This window comes from Oratosquilla oratoria, chromosome 5 (assembly GCF_046742065.1).
Source record: "Oratosquilla oratoria isolate Oo_2021 chromosome 5, ASM4674206v1, whole genome shotgun sequence".
Lineage (NCBI taxonomy): Eukaryota > Metazoa > Arthropoda > Malacostraca > Stomatopoda > Squillidae > Oratosquilla > Oratosquilla oratoria.
In genome coordinates this window covers 69,823,617-69,842,326 of record NC_134781.1, presented here as the reverse complement: position 1 = coordinate 69,842,326, position 18,710 = coordinate 69,823,617, and the positions used below count along the sequence as shown (strand labels likewise).

Below are 18,710 nucleotides of genomic sequence, written 5' to 3'. Positions count from 1 at the left end.
TTGCAGGTATATGGGATAAATTGAAAGCTGTTAAGGGCAGACAAAAGCATTTACATAATTTACCTAGTTGTATTGTATGGGAAGGGAGCTTTGCTCATGGTGACCCATCTTTGTATCTTTCAACATCAAGTTTTTTCTTAAAATCTTCAATAGTGTTAGGGTTTGGAATGGTGAGAATGAGTGACTTGTGGTGAAGGTGGGGCTGTGTCAAGGCTGTGTTAAGTCGCCATGGATGTTCACTCTGTACATGGATGAGGTGGTACAGGAGGAAAGTGTGATGGGCAGAGGATTGGAGATGGTTAGAGAGAGTGGAGGGAAATGGGAGGTGAGCCAGTTATTGTTCGTTTATGACACTGCACTTATGACTGGGTCTAAGGCAGCTAATGACAGTGTTTGGAAAGGTATGCAATAGGAGGAAGTTGAAAGTAAATGTGGGTAAAAGCAAGGTGATGAGATGTGCATAGAGGTGAGGGTGGCATTAAGCTAGAGGTAAACCTTAAAGGAGAGAGAAGTTAGAGGAAGTGGATATTTTTAGATATTTAAGGTCCCATGTAGCAGGAAATAGAGGAGTGGGGGTGGAGGTAAGCTGAAGGATGAGGAAAGCTAATAGATATCTTGGGGGAATGAAAAGTGTCTTGAGAAATAGTTATCTGAGAATGGATGCAAAGAAAAGACTATATGAAGGGGTGATTGTGCTTATGACATTATGCGATAGAGACTTGCAATGTAAGGGAGGCATAAAGGAGAAATTTGAATGTGTTTGAGAAGTATGCTGGGTGTTACAAGGATGGAAAGGGTGAGAAATGAGTAGGTGAGGAGGAAAGTGGGAATGGAAAGGGAGCTGGCAGATAGTGTACATGAAAAAATACTGGGATAGTTTGGGCTCATGTAAAGAATGAATTAGGAAGAGTAAAAGAGTATGGAAGACAGGTGGATGGAATAAACTTGAGGGGAAGACCAATAATGAGTAGGATGGATGGGGTGAAGTTGGATTTAATTAAAAATAGAATGCTTGTTAATCAGGGAAAGAAGGCAAGAGATAGGTGTGATTGGAGAATGGTTGTAAATGGAATATAAATTGATGAGGCCTGTAGGGATTTCTTTTTTTTTTTCTCTATTTTCACATGAGGGAAGGCAAGGGGCAAGGGTCACTGTGTAAATGAAGTCACTGGCCTTACTGTGGATGGGCTGTGTACTGCTGCATTGCTTATTTACCTAAGCACTGAGCAGAAGACAGGGATGACCCATGTTGTACTTGAAGTGGTTTGTCAAATTTGTAGTTAATTTGCTAGGTCATAGGTGAGTAATGTAATTATCCTTAATTATTGACCCCATGATTTTGCTCCATCTTAATTTATCAGTAAATATCTTTTATCTATCTTGATGAAATTGATGTAGAACAATTTCATTGTAGTCAGTGGACTTCATATTTTTAGATGAAACTATTTTATATTTAATGCATTTAGTGTTATCAGTAATTAGTGCTGTTTGATTCATTATCAGTAATGTGAAGTTGAGTAGTTCCTTGGTCTTTTCTTCCTTACTTGCAGCATAGATAACTGCATCCACTTCTACTGCCATCACCAGTGGTGCTACAGCTTGATCTCTTGAAACACCATTCCTTCTCAACCAACCAAACTTTACCCTAATTGAGACCTTAGATTTTATGCTGTCTCTGTTGCCAGTGGCAACTACATACTTTACATCCCTTTCACACATCCACTGGTCCCCAAATAATGTATTAGGAACAGATTTCCAGCTTCAAGTAGCATTTTTGTCATTTTGGCTAGGCTCCTTGGCTATTATTATTATTATTTCACCTGCCATGTATCTTCCGATGTACATGCACATACTTAAACATACAATTACATTTACATTTACACTGAAGGTTACCTTAGTGGGATAAAAAAAATTACAATAGGTTACAATTCATATCAACTCATTTTTACTTGCTATAATTTTGCTTCAACCATGCTCTTTAAACACAAAATGGTTTGAAGATTGCCTCCTGGACACACTTAATCATAAACTCATATTTCAATAGTAATTAAACCACATATACTCCAACACATTAAGTGTTACACAAAAAAGAACATTGCCATCACAACCTTCAAAAGACGGCAACACTTCAAACCCCAGTGAACAGATGTGAATGAGGCAACATCCCAAATTTCTTCAACCACCCTATTGCTGCTACGCTGCTCTCCTTGTTTAATATCTCCAAGTTTGCAACAAGCTGGGGCATCACTGCTGCCATTATGAACTCGCCTGTTTGCCATAAACCAGGTAAACTGCTCTACAATTATTGCATGCAGAAGCTGTATTGATGTTGCTGGAGATGTAAATACGTTGTGGTTTTTTGTCAGTGGTCTATGCCTTTTAAAGATTTTGTGTATTATTTCTATGCATAGCTTGTGATTTTCATTTAAAGTACCTGCACATGTGTATTTACATTATTGTACATTGAAAGACTAAAGTTAAATTGTGAACCCATTTCAATATCTTTCTGCTTGTGCTTATACTTGGTGGATCTGGAATTGAGTGGAATTACGCATCCCATTCAGATTGTTGTGATTCATATGGTAATGTACAAAATATGGATTAACTTGTTGCAACTTTGTTTACATAATTTTACCATACAGAAGAGTGCATGACAGTGTAGTATTTAATCAGGTAACAACTATTGTCAACTTCCACCTACTCAAGGGTGTATTACTTTTAGTGACAGTTTGTTCAATTTGTAAATATGTTTTCAATGCTAAATTTAACAGCTTTGTACTCACAGATTTTCTTGTTAAATTAACAACCATCATTGTCTGAATTTTTTGCCTTTGGACCTTTTGCAATGGTGATATTGTATATGTCATAGGCCCTACCCCCATGTAAATGAGGTGGCTAAGCCAGAGCACACAACTGCATCATACACAATTGAAACTCGTTGGAATGATGAAAGGCTGCCCCTCTCCTTTATCATACTGGTTGGGACAAAGTCAGATCAGTTAGGCATAGCTCTTTCACAGGAGGTCCCAACAGCTAGAACTGGTTTATATGTACGGCTTCAACATATGGTGACTGCCCCCTCTTCATCCACTTAAGATTGTTTATGAAACCGATGGAAATAATATCCCTTCAGTCTCTGTCGTCCTTCCATATATTCACCGTCTCCTTCCATTCATATCTATCTTTTGTATTTTCTTTTCTGTTCAACAGGCAGTGAAAAACCTCCTTCACCCCATCCATCCTTCTCATTCTTTGCCTTCCTCTCAGGTTCTTTCCGTCCACTTCAATTTTCAAGGCTTGGTTTGCTAATCTTTCTTTGTTCGTTCCTTCCACATGCATACATCACCTTAGCACTTTCTGATCTACCCTATCTAATGGCTCCCATCTCATTTATTGCCACACCTCTGCATTTCTCACTCTGCCCATTTTTTTTAATATTTGTTTATTTGGGTTGGTTTTGTTGTCTCATTCTGCAACTTAGTCTTTTAACAAGACCTGCAGCAGTTCTTAGGTTAGCTCATAAACTACTTCAAAAAGAAATATTGTATTGCTCTTTGCTCTGTGCTATTGTTGGGTAGTGTAAGATTGTGTGATATGTGCATTTAAGGCATATGGTGTCCAAAGCTAGGTCATTTCCATGTTAACATGCCAATATTGGACAAGGTGGTTGGAAGCTGCATCATGTGACTGTAGGAATATTTTATTTTGTTTTTGCTGTGGATTCTTATTTTAGGATAGAGATTTATTTTTTTTGTCATGCAATATTAATTTTGTGATGTGTATTTACCTAGTTGTATTAAGCCGGGTCCACACTTGTTGCATTTCCATGTATCGTATCATCTTTGGATACCACCTAGTGATACGACACAGTGCAACAGGGTATTGTACCCACTTGTTGCGTATCTGCCTGCTGTATACGGATATGTAACAAGTGGGTACAATACCCTGTTGCACCGTATCATATCACTAGGTATGCAAAGATGATACAATACGTGGAAATGCAACAAGTGTGGACCCGGCTTTATATGGGAAGGTAGCTATGCTTGTGGTGACCTGTCTTTGTATCTTTCAGCATTAAGTTTTTTCTTAGAATCTTGAATAATATTTACACACACTGTTTCTTTATTTAAATTATTCCAGGTATCCAGTACTCTGTGTGGGAAACTTTTTTTTTTTTTTCTCTCTTTCTTCTTCAGATCTCTTCTATGGTTATCCTTTTCATTTTCTTTTTTCTTTTTTGTCCTCTTGTTTTTCCATTGTCCCATTTTAGTAAATCATTCCTATCCAGGATTTCCATTCCTTTCATGATTCTGTAGATAGTCAGCAGATCTCTTTCTCTTTGTTCCAGAGTTGGTAATTCCAATTTGGACAATCTTTGTTTGTATGTTAGTTTGGAAAGAGTTGGTGCCAACTTTGTTGTTGCTCTTTGTATTCTTTCTAATTTCTTTATATTCTTTTTAGTACTGGGTGTCCATAGTGTTGCTGCATACTCCAGTTTTGGGTTTATTAGTGTAACTAATATTTTTTTAATCATTTCCTCATCCAAGTAGTCAAATGCCACTTTCATTGACCTTAATAGGTTGAAGGTTTCTCTGACTATTTTATTGATATTTTTGTCCAGTGTCATGTCTTTGCTGATTATTACTCCAAGGTCTCTTTCTGAGTTCACTAACTTCTTCACCAATTTTATAATCTCTTGATGTTCTGTTTTTACTTTTTCCAAACTCCATTATCCTACATTTCTTGATATTGTGTTTATTTTTGTGTGACTGTGTTGTGGGAAACTAGGAGTATCTTCTAGTATATCTATGGTAAATGTGTAACTGGCGTGATTTTTTAGTCTGTACATAAATGTGTTTATCTAATTGCAATATACTGTCTGAAGTTGTGAAAAAATACAAATTGCTACATGTGTGTGAACTCTTGGGATAGGTTAAGAGCTGATAGACAGACTGAAACCATACATGAATTTAGAATAAGATGTTAGAATTGGAAAATAATTGACTTCTGAAGGATATGAAAGATTACAATTTTCTGTACATATATAGAAACTCCTGGAGTAGCTTAGGAGAAAATATAGCACAACTTAGAACAATACATGAATTTAAAACTAGTTATGATAATAGAAGAAGCATAGCTCACTGCATACCATGGTTAGGTAAATAACAGGATTGGAGATATGTTTGTGGAGTCATGTCTCAGTTTCTCCTCTTACTAGACATTGCTTTAAGTTTATTTATGCTGTCCTCCTGAACTATTTCATTCCCTGATGTCTTTCAAATATTGTCAGCCCTACACTCACCCCTGCCAGATAACAGCATAAAATCCTTTCTCTGAGTGACCATGGCCAACTTTGTTCACCCTATGGGTCTCCCGCCAAAGAGAATTGGGGCAATGGATTGATTGATGGATATAAAGAACTTGTAAGAACTACACTTAACTCTGCATCCACAATATGGTATCCTATAATGAAGAAAAGAAAGAAAAAAAATCATACATAGAGCATAAAATAAAACATTAACTGGCTGATAAAAAAAAATAACTGTAATAGAATCTTTACACTTAAAAACCCAAAACCAAAATATTTCCCATAGAGCAGCTCATAAGAATGACAAGTACTGCATTAGAGTCCCCAAACCTTTCCATTCCTCACACCAGATCACACAAGCATGGCTTACAATTACTAATTTTTGTTGTCTCAAGCTTTATGAAGTGGAAGAGCTGCAACTCCACAGTGGCTGGCAACAGTCCTTGGGCCCAGCCACAGATCTCTCTGGAAAGATACTTTGGACTGTTGTTAGTGTGATATTAGTGTGGGACTGTTTCTATATCAATTTGAAATAATAGAAGGAGGGGAGCAGTAGCCAGCTGCCAGCTTTCCATGTGTGGAAGAAGATGGGTTTAGTGTAAGAAATACTGTTGAAATTGATAGAGCTTGGGCCCAGCCTGTAATCCTGTTGGGGCTGCACATCCTTTTGGAAGTGAGGGGGTTGACAGGCTTTGCAGGACCACCACAAACCTATGAAATGTAATATAAGAAGATCTCAAATAATATTCAGTTCAGACATCTAGAATAATTTGGCCCCAGTACACCAAAGTATGTTCATACAAAAGCACATAAACATTTAGATCATAAAACAATCATTCTATAATAATTTACCAAAGTTTGTACTCCATCAAGCTCCCCCAGGAATCAACCAAATAGAGAAATCACTTTGAAGATGTGTTAAAATTGCACTAGTATGCCAAGGTTCAGGTCACCGCCCTGAATTAATGTTGTGCCAATACAGAATTGACCTGGTATGAGACTCCATTATCCCTGTGTGCAGCCACTACACAGAAATTCGCAGAGCACCTACTACACTGCCCTTTACTTACCCTGTCCAGACACCAGCACAAAATCCGTTTGCTGAGATATGGGCTGAATTGGTGGCCGTGGCTAGTTTCTTGGGGGTTGAGGGTCTTGTAATGGAGAACTGGGGCCACAGATTGATTAATTTATCTAGAAGGCTGGGAATAAATTTGGTTGTAACCCTCGGTATTCTTGTAACCTTGTCTATATCCTTCACTTTGTGGGGAGACTGATACTGCTTTATATTCCGATCAGGCATTATTTATTTATTTTTTATTTATTTATTGTTTTTCATCATCATGAAATGAAAGCCACATAAATGTTTGTCAAAAATCTGTATGTCTCATTCATAACTTGCTGATATATTTGTTAAGTGACAACTTGTCCATGACCAACACCCCCAAATCCTGCTCTTCTATTGTTTTTGTAATTGTCTTGTTTTCAATTGAGTAATTAATTGATGGTCATTTTTAGCTTTGGACCATTTCCAATACAGTCGAACCTCGAAATCCCGGACCCCGAATGCCCGGACCCTCATATGACCGGTCAAAATGAACAAAGGGCAGACTTTTCAAGCAGAGTCCCCTATTTGTCCGGTAGGTAGCAGCGACGGCCGTACACATGTAATCAAACCCAGCCCAGTCAAGCCGCCACCAGGGCTGCCGTTTCGTAGAATTTTGTACCAAAACATAGTAAAATAGCAGCATGTGGCAACTGCACAAGGACATGAAATTTTTTCTACATATCAGCGGGCTGTTAAAAACGTTCAAAAACTCAAACTTTTGTTTAAAAATCATAGAACTAGTTATCAAATAATAAGTGGTACATCAAAATATGACTTTTATTGGTAATTGTTGCTTATGAAATATTATACCCCAAAAGATACGTTTTTGCCGTGTAGAAAAAATTCTACGCTAAAAGTTTCAGCTTTCTTTTAGCGATAATAATATAAAAAAATTATTTTTATATCTTATTGAATATGTTAGGGCATGGGGGCCTTATATACATTCAAGAATAAAAAACTAGAATAACCATTTGGTCAAAGTTTGACAAATATATCTTGCTATGAAAGTCTGCACACGCCCGAGAAAAATGTATGCCCCGGTATGGTAACACTTCCATTCTACACGACAGTGTAGAAAACGCGGCAACCCTGGCCACCACCACTGTCCCGCGTGCATACCTTCCGATATTTACAGTGTACGTAATAAAAAATACAGTACAGTACACTGTATATATAGTACATTTACATGCCTGTATTACAGTTATTATTACAGAATTATTAGTATTGTAGCATTATTATTACAGTATTGTTATTATTACAGTGTTAGAGTATTATTCTTATGTGTTTCTATGCCATATCATACCCTATATGTATACCGTTATGGAAATCTACGGTTGTTAGGGCGATATTTTCGATGAGCGGACGTTTGGCATGACTGGACCACCCTTCCCCCCAATTAGTCCGGGTTTTTGAGGTTCGACTGTACTTGGCAATTTTTGGCACTGGGAAGTTCATTTTCCACTCAAGTTATATCTGTTCTTTGGTTTTCTAGGGTTAGGGTTTAGAGCTCCAGAAGCTGTGTAATATTCTATAATGATTTTTAGGTAATGATAATTTGTTCTGGGCTTTTTGTATGGTTTCTTTGAGTGTGCTCAATATTTGTATGTTTTTCTGTTCTTCCAACTGTAATTCCTGTGCATCTTCACCCCTTGTTTTTTTTTCTTCTTCTTTGTCATGTGACTTCTTTAACTATTTCAGTTGTTCCAGTTTGTATGCATGCATAAATGTTATGTGATAGTATATCATATGTATGTTTGTATCAACATTTCTCATGTTTTATGCTAGGTACATTAGGGAATGAAATTTTAATAGCATTGGATTTTTGTTTCATATGTATGTTTGTATCAACATTTCTCATGTTTTATGCTAGGTACATTAGGGAATGAAATTTTAATGGCATTGGATTTTTGTTACAATATCTGTTGCCCCAGTTTCATTAACCCATTCAACTCCGATGACAAGATGTCTTGTCATTTGGTCAAATAAAACAAAAAATCATAAAACACCAAAATGTTTGATCAAACACCAGAAAAATATGACGTCAATCCTCGCTTCGCTGCGAGCGAAGCGAGGATTGACGTCATATTTTTCTGGTGTTTGATCAAACATTTTGGTGTTTTATGATTTTTTGTTTTATTTGACCAAATGACAAGACATCTTGTCATCGGAGTTGAATGGGTTAACTGGAGATCTGCAGCCCCTCAGCATCTGGCAGTGGTCCCATCCCCCTTGGTCCTGCAATGGTCCCCCCCCCTTTCCCCATAAATCTCTTGAGAAGATATGAACTATTGTTTGTGCTGTATTAATGTGGGAATTCCACCAGCATGTAGTAATAAGAAGGGAGTAATTGTTAGTTGTCATCTCTTTACATGAAACGATAGAAGAAATACAATCAGAGCTGATAGAGAGAAATCATGGGTGAAATTCATAGACCAAATAGCAACCCTTCAAGACTTCACCTCCCAGTGGAGGTGATGATATTGATGGGTTTTGAAAAGAGGTGACAAGGAAATTATTCTTTCTGATGTCCATTTGTGAGGACCACCACTAACAAGTACATTCTCAAGCTGCAGAAGGGTTTCCTTCACCTGAAAAAATTGTATGGTGACACCTAGAATAAATGCTTAATTTGTTAAACACCATGGAAGGATTGAGATAGGTGTCTCCCTTCAGCTACAGAAAGTTTTTGTCAGTTGTATAAAGTCACCTAACAAGAGCTGGGATAAATGTAGTAAAGATGTTAAAGTGTTTCTCTGGGGTAGAATTTATACTTTTATATAATAGTTGTTTTTGTATCTTGAAGGTTGTAAGTAATATAAGGCTATTTTACGTAGCTAAGGGCTATACTTATGAAGATTTGCTTGAGAATTTGCCTGCTCGTTTGATACTGACCATCCTTAGATCATGGATTGCATGACTTGTTGTTAGATTGGCTCGGTAGATATAAAAGGAGAGGATAATAAGTTGGTAAACAGAATTAAGAAAAGTTTGGTGAATGTTACCATGTATTATTTTTTCTTTTTTCACATCTTAATGAAGAGTGTCATGTTGTATTTGTCTTTTAATGCAGGTGAAATAGATTTCCTTAGGAAATATCACCAACATAGCCTGAAAATGTATTAGATGTTAATGCATTATGAATTGCTTTTTCATTTATAGTCTTGTATAATCCTGTAGCAATGTAGAAAGAATTCAGGCAGTTGAAATGCTTTCGTTTACATCTGGTATCAGAATGGTGTATGACAGTGGTATATAATTTTGTATTAGCTGAATATATTTTTACATATTGTTTCACCTTGGATACAGCTTGCTAGCTTCTGGACAATGAAGGTAGGATTGTCTAACAATTCTGATACGGTTCCTTTTCTGCTGTGACAGTTTCACCCCTCTGCTTAGCTCTGAAGTCAAGCCTTTAACATTTTGCCATGTCTGCTTAAGCATGCATTTTTTTTTTTCATGTTTGATATTGATTCATTTACAGGAGCTAAAATAGACTTTGTCTTTAATGTTTGCACTTCTTTTAATTTGGCCATGAAAACACTGTGATTATTATAAGGCTATTTTTGTAAATAGATGTATCATATGGATTATTTTTTCTTGTACTTTTTCTCTTCAAATATGTATTTATAGAATACCAGCAATAATCTTGTGATTTTATTTCTTTGATATATATATAATTGTAGAGTTGCTGAAATGAAAATTTATTCTGTTCAAACTTTTCATCCAAATAGCCATTACCTGCAAAGCAAGGTGGCTAGACATTGAAAAGGAACCTCCTTATCTCTTTCAATCGCCATAACACTTCTTTTCACTCCTTTTACTTTAAAGTGTGTTAAAATTTTACCTTGTGTCTTTCCTAGCAATACAACTTACCCCAGGTTATACCCCTCTTATTCTCCAATTTTTTGTCATTCATATACTTTTTTGCTTGCTTGACATCCAACTCGCAAGATCTTATGGCCTCATTTACTCCATCCCCCATCTTTCCCATGTTCAATACCTTGCTTTCACTCCTGGCACCAATGTTTGAGGTATTGTCTAAAGATTCCCTTTCATTTTCTTGTCACCAAACCACTTTTGGTTGGCCTATTTTACTCTCTCTCAATCCCATCTATACTACAGTCTATTCATGAATCCTGTCATTATTTTGTTGTATTTTGTAACTTATGCATAGTGCTCAAGCACCTCTTCCACTGCCTCTACACAACTTTCTTGTATTCATCACCTTAGTTTCACTCCCATATATATCCATCGGTACAACTAGTGCTTCATATATTACCTTTATTGCTTCCTCTGAGCTTTAGTAGAGTGAAAATCCGATCTACACAACCTTTTCCTTCACAAAAACTACACTTGTCCACCCCATCATCTTTGTTTCCGTTATCCTCTGTGTTATTATTCAGTCACACAGCCATAATGTTTCATGGTTCTTGTTATCCTTACCTTTGAATTGAGATTATGCATGCTTTCCTTCATTCCTCAAATACTTTTCTATTTTTATAATAGTAATAGTAATTTTTGCTTCAAGTTTCACCGACTGGAAACCTGCACCTCCACAGTGGCATGTAATGGTCAATGGGCTGTTCCGTAGATCTCTCGATGAAGAAACTTAAGACTGTTATCTATGTATTATTAGTTTGGGATTGTTTCACTCACTGATTGTGAGCTTTTCTTATGTGAAAAAATTGTGGAAATACATTTGTAGTTGAAAGAGCTTGAGCCCAGTCCAAAGACCAGGTATCTACACTTTTTTGTGGAGGTGAGGGGATTGATAGGTTTTAAAGCTGGGTAACAGTGAGATGATTCTTTTTACTATTCCTCTTTCGGGACAACTTCCAGGTACCCATCATTGGTCCCTCTACTCTCGCAACATATGTATACCTGTATATATGCAGTAAACATTCCTGTATTTGGGAAGTCCATGCCCATGAAACTTATTTTGGAAAATATGTATTTGTGAGAAAATCTAAATGCATGTATTGGTGTGGAATTTCAAATGTATATATCAGGGTGAAATTCCAAATAAGAGCCCTCATGTGAGCATCTATGTAGCCATGCTCATTCAAATTCTATCCATACACATCAGCAAATACCAAGAGGCAATACACAGTTTTACTTTCACTGCAGTGCTATAAACAACTAGCATGTGTTGGGATAAGTTTTTATTTGGTTTTCAATTGTTTTAATGTATGCTAGCTTTACCTTTATCCAAAAGGCTTTTCAGTAATTGGGAAATTCCTAGAAATGGGATGGGGACCCCATCAAGAGACTCTGGGAAAATCCAGTCTCTGGGAATGCCTTTGTTAAAATTATTCTGGATACAAAAGTATTTACTGCATGAACAATGTGCATATATATATATATACAGGTAAACGTCGACTTACGATGGCATTAGGTTTCGATAGAGCCATCGTAAGACGATTTCATCGTAAGTCGATCCCCAATTTGTGTATCACTGTTCCGTGGTCACTGTACCTAGCCTACCTGTATATTAACCACCAGAGATACTGAATATAGCCTATTAAACATGTACAGTAGTTTATTTAATTATTTTTATCCTTTTTACCATATTCAAACACTATAATATGTATTTTCAGTACGGAACTTAAATCTCGCGGGCAGCAGCCAATGCCAGCCATACGACGTGACGTAATAATACTCGCATCATAAAATATAGTCACCGCTTATATCGATCGTTCTCTCTTTCACCCGCGAATTTTGAAAACCACAGAGAATGGGATTCAAGGCACATTTGAGAGAATGTAAAAACACAGGGGCGACTACAATAAATATAATCAAGACGCCGATATGGCAGCGTCGCGAATCCACTTGCTCCTCATGACGCCTACGTGTGCGTCACCGTATGGAAGGGGTTAAATTATCATGACGTCGTCGTCGTCGTCGTCATCGTAAAGTCGAACAATCGTAAGTCGCGGCCATCGTAAGTCGACGTTTACCTGTATATATATATATGAAAATTTGGGTGCATATCGATGAGGACGAATGTAAACAATTATGACATTTAAATAGACATTTAAATTGCTCATGACGACCTTCTCCAAACGTGCTTAGATGCAACTTGCCAGTTTTTCTATGTGTTGGGGAATGATATCCCATTCTGTGTTTCTATTCTTAGCTTCGCTACAGTCAAAATGTCATGATCCTGAAGCTTTTTTTTAATGCTAAGGGATTTAGGTCTGGTGAATTCCCAGGCCACTTTTTGAAGTAATCTACACCACAGTTCTCTAACCACTGGGTAATAGACTGAGCTGTATGAGTAAGAGCTCCATCCCGCATATACCAGCTAACATTACACTTTTCAAAACTTTGAGGCAGGTTATCACACAATAACTCGAAATAACTGTGCTGATTTACACTCGTTTTATTCAAGAAACACTGAATTGCCAACTCCACCAAATGCAAAGCACCCCCACACCATATCACTTGGTGCGTGTTGCACCACTTTAGCTGTATAGTGTGGGTCATTAGGGTCTAATCCCCCCCCCCACGCCCGAGGTGCCTCACATGCTTCAACCTACAGCTCAATGCCACCATAAACTTTGACTTGTCACTCCACAATACTTGTTCCCAGTCTTCTAGGGTCCAATTCTTATATTTCTTGCTTTTAAAGTGAACTATAACCAAATCCCTCCCACCCTTCCTCTCATCTGAGCACCTCCTGGATGACGGGTCATCCCTGCACCCTGCCCACCGCCCTGGGTCAGAAGCAGTGTCGCAAGACACAGTACATCCACAGCGAGGCCGCTTCATTTAATCGGCGACCCCCCCTCTCCGTCCCCCTTTGCATATAAGGCGAGGACGGGGAGAAATCCCTTCGGGCTGCGTCAAAATTTACTCACACATACTACCCCACCCCCCACTTCCCCGCCCATTCCTCCTCATGCAGGGTGTGGAGTGTATTTAGGGATGAAATGGGTGGGAGTGTTTTTATGCCTTTCCCTTTTTGGCTGCCTCCCTTGGAAGGGGGAAAAAGTCTTGGTATATGTATGTATAACCAAATCAGTTAGTGGTTACATTATGTAGATGAATTTTACATCTGCACTTATGTACTCGCCTAGGCGGGTAAAGTTAGTATGTGTACGTTGCCCACTAGGAGTTGGCAGTCTCGCAAGTGATTTACATTTTATCTCAGTGATACTAGTTTTGGACATTAGTATATAGTATTTTTACTATAAGGATGTGTAGTTGTTTCGTGTGATTTAATTATGGTTATTAATCTAAGTTATGGAGTATAGTGTGCATAAGGAAAAGGTGTTCTTAGAAATCGGGGGTATTTCATGGTTTGGTCACGTGAAGGAAGAGCTTAGGGGTGTGTGTATGTTTGTATGTATAATGCGATATAGTTTTCCATGGGTGTTGTTGCAATACATGGGGTTGTTGTTGTTGTCGTTCCCTAGACTGTCTGTCCGAGCAGTCCCGTCTCCCCAAGGAATGCCATAGCCGAAACTGGGTTTTCCCACAAATCCTTTATAGAGCGTATGTTGTGTTGTTTGCGTGCATGATTGTGTATAATGCAGTCTTCCATTATGTGTTGTATGGTATGGGGTGAAGTGCATCCTGGGCAGCTGTTCACAACGCGGTCATCCAGCCTCTTCTGGTAGCTTAGAAGTGCTGGGTGGTGACCGCACCGCAGTCTGGCCAAGTGGACTCTGTCCTTTCGTGGGAGAGAGGATTCAGAAGGGTGGATATCAGGGGGTCTGGCATGCAGCAGTGTGTTGTCTTTCAGTGTGTTAATGGAGCAGTGAGTGATATGATTATGAATATGTTTCCGGAGGCTGGTATTTGGTGGTTGTGGAGGAAGAGAAGAGAGTATCTGTGCGTGATAAAGGTCTTTGGGTGTTGTTTTAATGTTTCTTGGTGTGTGTGGGTGTTCTGCTATGTAGTGTAGCGGGTGTAATGTGTTTGTGGTGGCTGCGGCAAGTGTTTGTGGTGGCTGCGGCAAGTGTTTGTGGTGGCTGCGGCAAGTGTTTGTGTGCCTCTCATGTCGAGGTGGTCCTTGACTTTGAGGAGTTTTGTTTTATGGTGTAAATGGTCTGTAGGTGTTGTATTTGTGCAGCCTGTAATTGTTTTTAGGGCTTTGTTTTGTATGATTTGAAGGGTGTTGTGGTGTGTCTCACTGAGATTAGGAGCCCATGCAGGACTCGCATAATTCAACACTGAGCGTATGCATTGTTTGTATATTGTTATATTAGTTTCTTTGTTTTGTCCAAATGTTGTTCCAGTGATTGACTTAAGTGCATTAAGTCTAGGTGTGCATTTGTTTTTTATGTTTGTGATGTGTTGTTTGAAAGACATGGATGTATCGTATGTTACACCAAGAATTTTCGGTGTGTTTGTGTGTGGTATTGGAGTGTTGTTGATGTAGAGATGAGGTATGTATTTGTGTTCTTTTGTCCAGTTGGTGAGAAGTGTTGCTGTAGATTTGGTTGGAGCTATTTTGAGTCTGTTTGTGATGAACCATGTGTTGAGTGTGTCAAGGTATGGCTGGATTATTTCTGCAGCTTTGTCTGTGTTACGATGTATGCATGTGATTGTTATGTCGTCTGCGTAGGAAGAGATTTGTATTTCTGAGGTGTCTGGCGTGGGTAAGTCATGCATGTATAGATTAAATAGTGTGGGGGATAGAACCGAGCCCTGTGGTACTCCGTTCTTAATGTTTCTGATGTGCGATGATTGGCCATTATATGACACGTAAGCATTCCTACCTGCCAGATAATTGGCCAGCCATCTTTTGGTGTTATTGTGCATGTCTGTGTTATATATTTTATTTGTTAGGTTGTGGCAGGGGATAGCATCAAAAGCTTTACTAATGTCTAATGTTATAAGAAGTGTTCTTTGGTGGGGCCTATCTGAATTGATGCCATCTAAAATTCTTTGTGTGAGGTTTGTCAGAAGAGTGTTTGTGGAGTGTAGTGGGGTTATAGGTAATGGTTACAACACAGAAGATTTAGAAATGGCTGAAGCCATGAATAATCACTTCGTTGGATTTCAATAGAGAAACAATACAGCATTGGGATGAAGAGAGTAAAGTGTGACCCCCCCCCCCCCATGAGGGAAAGAAAAATAACACAAAAAAGCAATAATGGATCAAATAATGAACCTTGATGTCAGAAAATCACACTGCCCAGATGGAATTGCAAATTGTATACTAAATGTAAAGAAGAATTGATGGACAAAATATATAACAAGTTGCTCACTCAAGGATAAATACCAAATGACTGGAAAAATGCCAATATTGCACCTATATATAAAGGAGGAAACATAGAAGATCCAGCAAATTACAGACTGATTTCCCTTACAAGCACTATAGCCAAAATTTGTGAAAAAAATATTAAGAATAGATGGATAAAATGCCCAGAAGAAAATATAAATCCAAGATAATTTGGACTCAGACAGGGAAGATCACAAATCTGTTTCTACTCAAGACTAATAGATATACAAGAAAGGGATGGATGGGCTGATTGTGCTTTCCTAGACTTACAAAAAGCCTTGGACAAAGCATCACAAAAAATGACTTAAAAAACTGGAAAATATAAGAGGGATACAAGGTAAACTACTAAACTGGATGGAGTATTTTTTTGCATGGAATGAAAATGAGGGAATTGCCCAGAGAAAAGTGTTCAGCTTGGGAGGAGGTGATTACTCGTAGTGGAGTTCCATAGGAATCAGTATTGGCTCCAATAATGTTTGCTCTTTATGTGAATGACATGGATGAAGGTGTGGAATGTTACATGAGCTTATTTGCAGATTACGCTAAATTGCAGAGGAAAGTGAAGACTGAAATGGATTGTGAATCATTGTAGACCTGAATACGGTTTGGAAATGGAGTTAGAAGTGGGAAGTAGACTTCAACATAAAGAAATGTAGCATAATGGAATTGGAAATAAGTAAAAAAAGAATAGCTGGACAATATAAAATCGGAACAAAGGAAGTAAAGAAAGTGGGATCTGAAAAAGACCTGGGAGTAATCATCACAAATGATAAACAGATAAACAGAATTGTTGGAGAATCCTACAACTTGCTAAAATCAATAAAGGTGGCTTTTACTTATTTGGACAAAGAAAGAAAAAAAAAATAGTCACACTAATAAGGCCTAGAGTGGAGTATGCTGTGACACTATGGTCGCCCAGTACCAAAAAGAATATAAAGAAAATTGAAAGAATCCAGAGAGCAACTACAAAGATGGCCCCAGCACTTTCAAACCTGTTATATGAGGAGAGATTGTCAAAACTGAATTTACTGACTCCGGAACAAAGAAGAGAAAGAGGTGACCTGTTGACCATCTACAGAGTCAGGAAGGGCATGGAAGTCCTTGATAGAGAGGACTTACTAAATTGAGATAACAAATACAAAGGGACACGAAAAGAAACTAAAAAAAGACAGTTATAGAAGACCTGAAAAAAAAAAAAAAAAATCCACACAGGGCAGTGGGTGTCCAGAACGAACTGGATGAAACGCTAATGTGTGCAAAAACTAAACACAAACTTAAGAGCAAACTAGACACTGGGAGATACAAAGACGGGACACCACAAGTATAGCTCCCCTTCCTTTAAGATACAATTAGGTAAATACACACACAATCGTTGGATTGACGGCAAAGATTGGAACTCTGGGAAAAAAGGCAATTTTCTTGGATTTCAATGATGAGGGAGTACCTGTGTTGTATTAGTAGGGAAGGGGAAAGCTTGTGGTGTAGTGGGCAGGTGAAGAAAAAGGAGAAGGGGAGAGATTATTGAGGAAAATGGAAGAAAATGAGGAAGGGGATGAACTGGCCCCGGATGTCAGAAGGAATGTAAACGAGATGTGCAGACGACACAGCTGAAGTCGAACAAGTCAGTAAGGGCATTAAAATATAGATAAGAGCAGTGCAATAGAAAGTGGATATAATTATTTCTATGGATTTAATGAGGGAAGAGATGACAACCTCCCCCGATTAGCAAGTCTAGAGGAAAAACTAACAAAAATGAACAAATCATGGGAGGGGTTTAGCCAACTTGCACTACTTACAGAGTTGATAAATTGGAAGAACTAAAGAAGCAAAATCTAAATAAAGAAATAGAAGAATTAAAACAGCAGTTAAGAGAAGTAAAGGATGAGAATGAGGAATTAAAGAGGAATAATAAAGAGAATAAAGAGTCCATAGCAAAAGAGGTAAGTGGTTGGAAAAAGGTTCAGGAAAATAGCAAAATTGAATTTAGAGGTAGTGAAACAACAGATGAAGGAACACAATAAGGAAGAGGTTAAAGTGATGAGAGAGAAGGAGAATATAGTAAGAAACGTAGCAGATAAAAAGAAATATATAATTATATTAGGAATGGAAGAGAAGCATAATCCAAATAGGACTAATGAGTAAGAGAAGAGAAAGAAAGAGTGAACAAGGTATTAAAATATTTCAAGAAGGTGAACAGGAAATAGGGAAAGAAATTGAAAAAATATGTAGGCTGGGGAAATACAGTATAGTCAAGACCAGACAATTTTATATATTATATATATATATATATATATATATGTATATATATATATATATATATGTATATACATATATATGTATATATATATGTGTATATTCATATATATGTATATATATGTATGTATATATATATATATGTATATATATATGTATATATATATGTATATATATATGTATATATATATATGTATATATACAGGTAAACGTCGACTTACGATGGCCGCGACTTACGATTGTTCGACTTTACGATGACGACGACGACGACGACGATATGATAATTTAACCCCTTCCATACGGTGCCGCACTCGTAGGCGTCATGAGGAGCAAGTGGATTCGCGACTCTGCCATATCGGCGTCTTGATTATATTTATTGTAGTCGCCCCTGTGTTTTTACATTCTCTCAAATGTGCCCTAAATCCCATTCTCTGTAGTTTTCAAAATTCGCGGGTGAAAGAGAGAACGATCGATATAAGCGGTGACTATATTTTATGATGCGAGTATTATTACGTCACGTCGTACGGCTGGCATTGGCTGCTGCCCGCGAGATTTAAGTTCCGTTATAGTGTTTGAATATGGTAAAAAGGATAAAAATAATTAAATAAACTACTGTACATGTTTAATAGGCTATATTCAGTATCTCTGGTGGTTAATATACAGGTAGGCTAGGTACAGTGACCACGGAACAGAGTGGGGATCGACTTACGATGAGATCGTCTTACGATGGCTCTATCGAAACCTAATGCCATCGTAAGTCGACGTTTACCTGTATATGTATATGTATGTATATATATATATGTATATAT

The 18,710-nt window shown here is 37.8% G+C and overlaps 2 protein-coding genes across 12 annotated transcripts in view; one reads left to right on the top strand and one right to left on the bottom strand.

Annotated features, from left to right (window-relative positions):
- LOC143025532 (phospholipid phosphatase 1-like) overlaps nt 1-18,710 on the bottom strand; it is a 282,504-nt gene that overhangs the window by 53,329 nt on the left and 210,465 nt on the right. The window lies entirely within an intron of this gene.
- Orp8 (Oxysterol-binding protein-related protein 8) overlaps nt 1-18,710 on the top strand; it is a 79,505-nt gene that overhangs the window by 5,792 nt on the left and 55,003 nt on the right. For 3 of the 11 annotated variants that reach the window (XM_076185349.1, XM_076185344.1, XM_076185345.1), the window contains exon 3: nt 1,551-2,286. The exons of 6 other annotated variants lie outside the window; for them this stretch is intronic. In XM_076185349.1, coding sequence (XP_076041464.1) covers nt 2,259-2,286 — 28 coding nt within the window. In that variant the 5' untranslated portion in view covers nt 1,551-2,258. Of the gene's footprint in view, nt 1-1,550; nt 2,287-9,722; nt 9,747-18,710 lie in introns of all 11 variants that reach the window. 2 more of the 11 variants (XM_076185351.1, XM_076185346.1) reach the window with 2 other exon arrangements.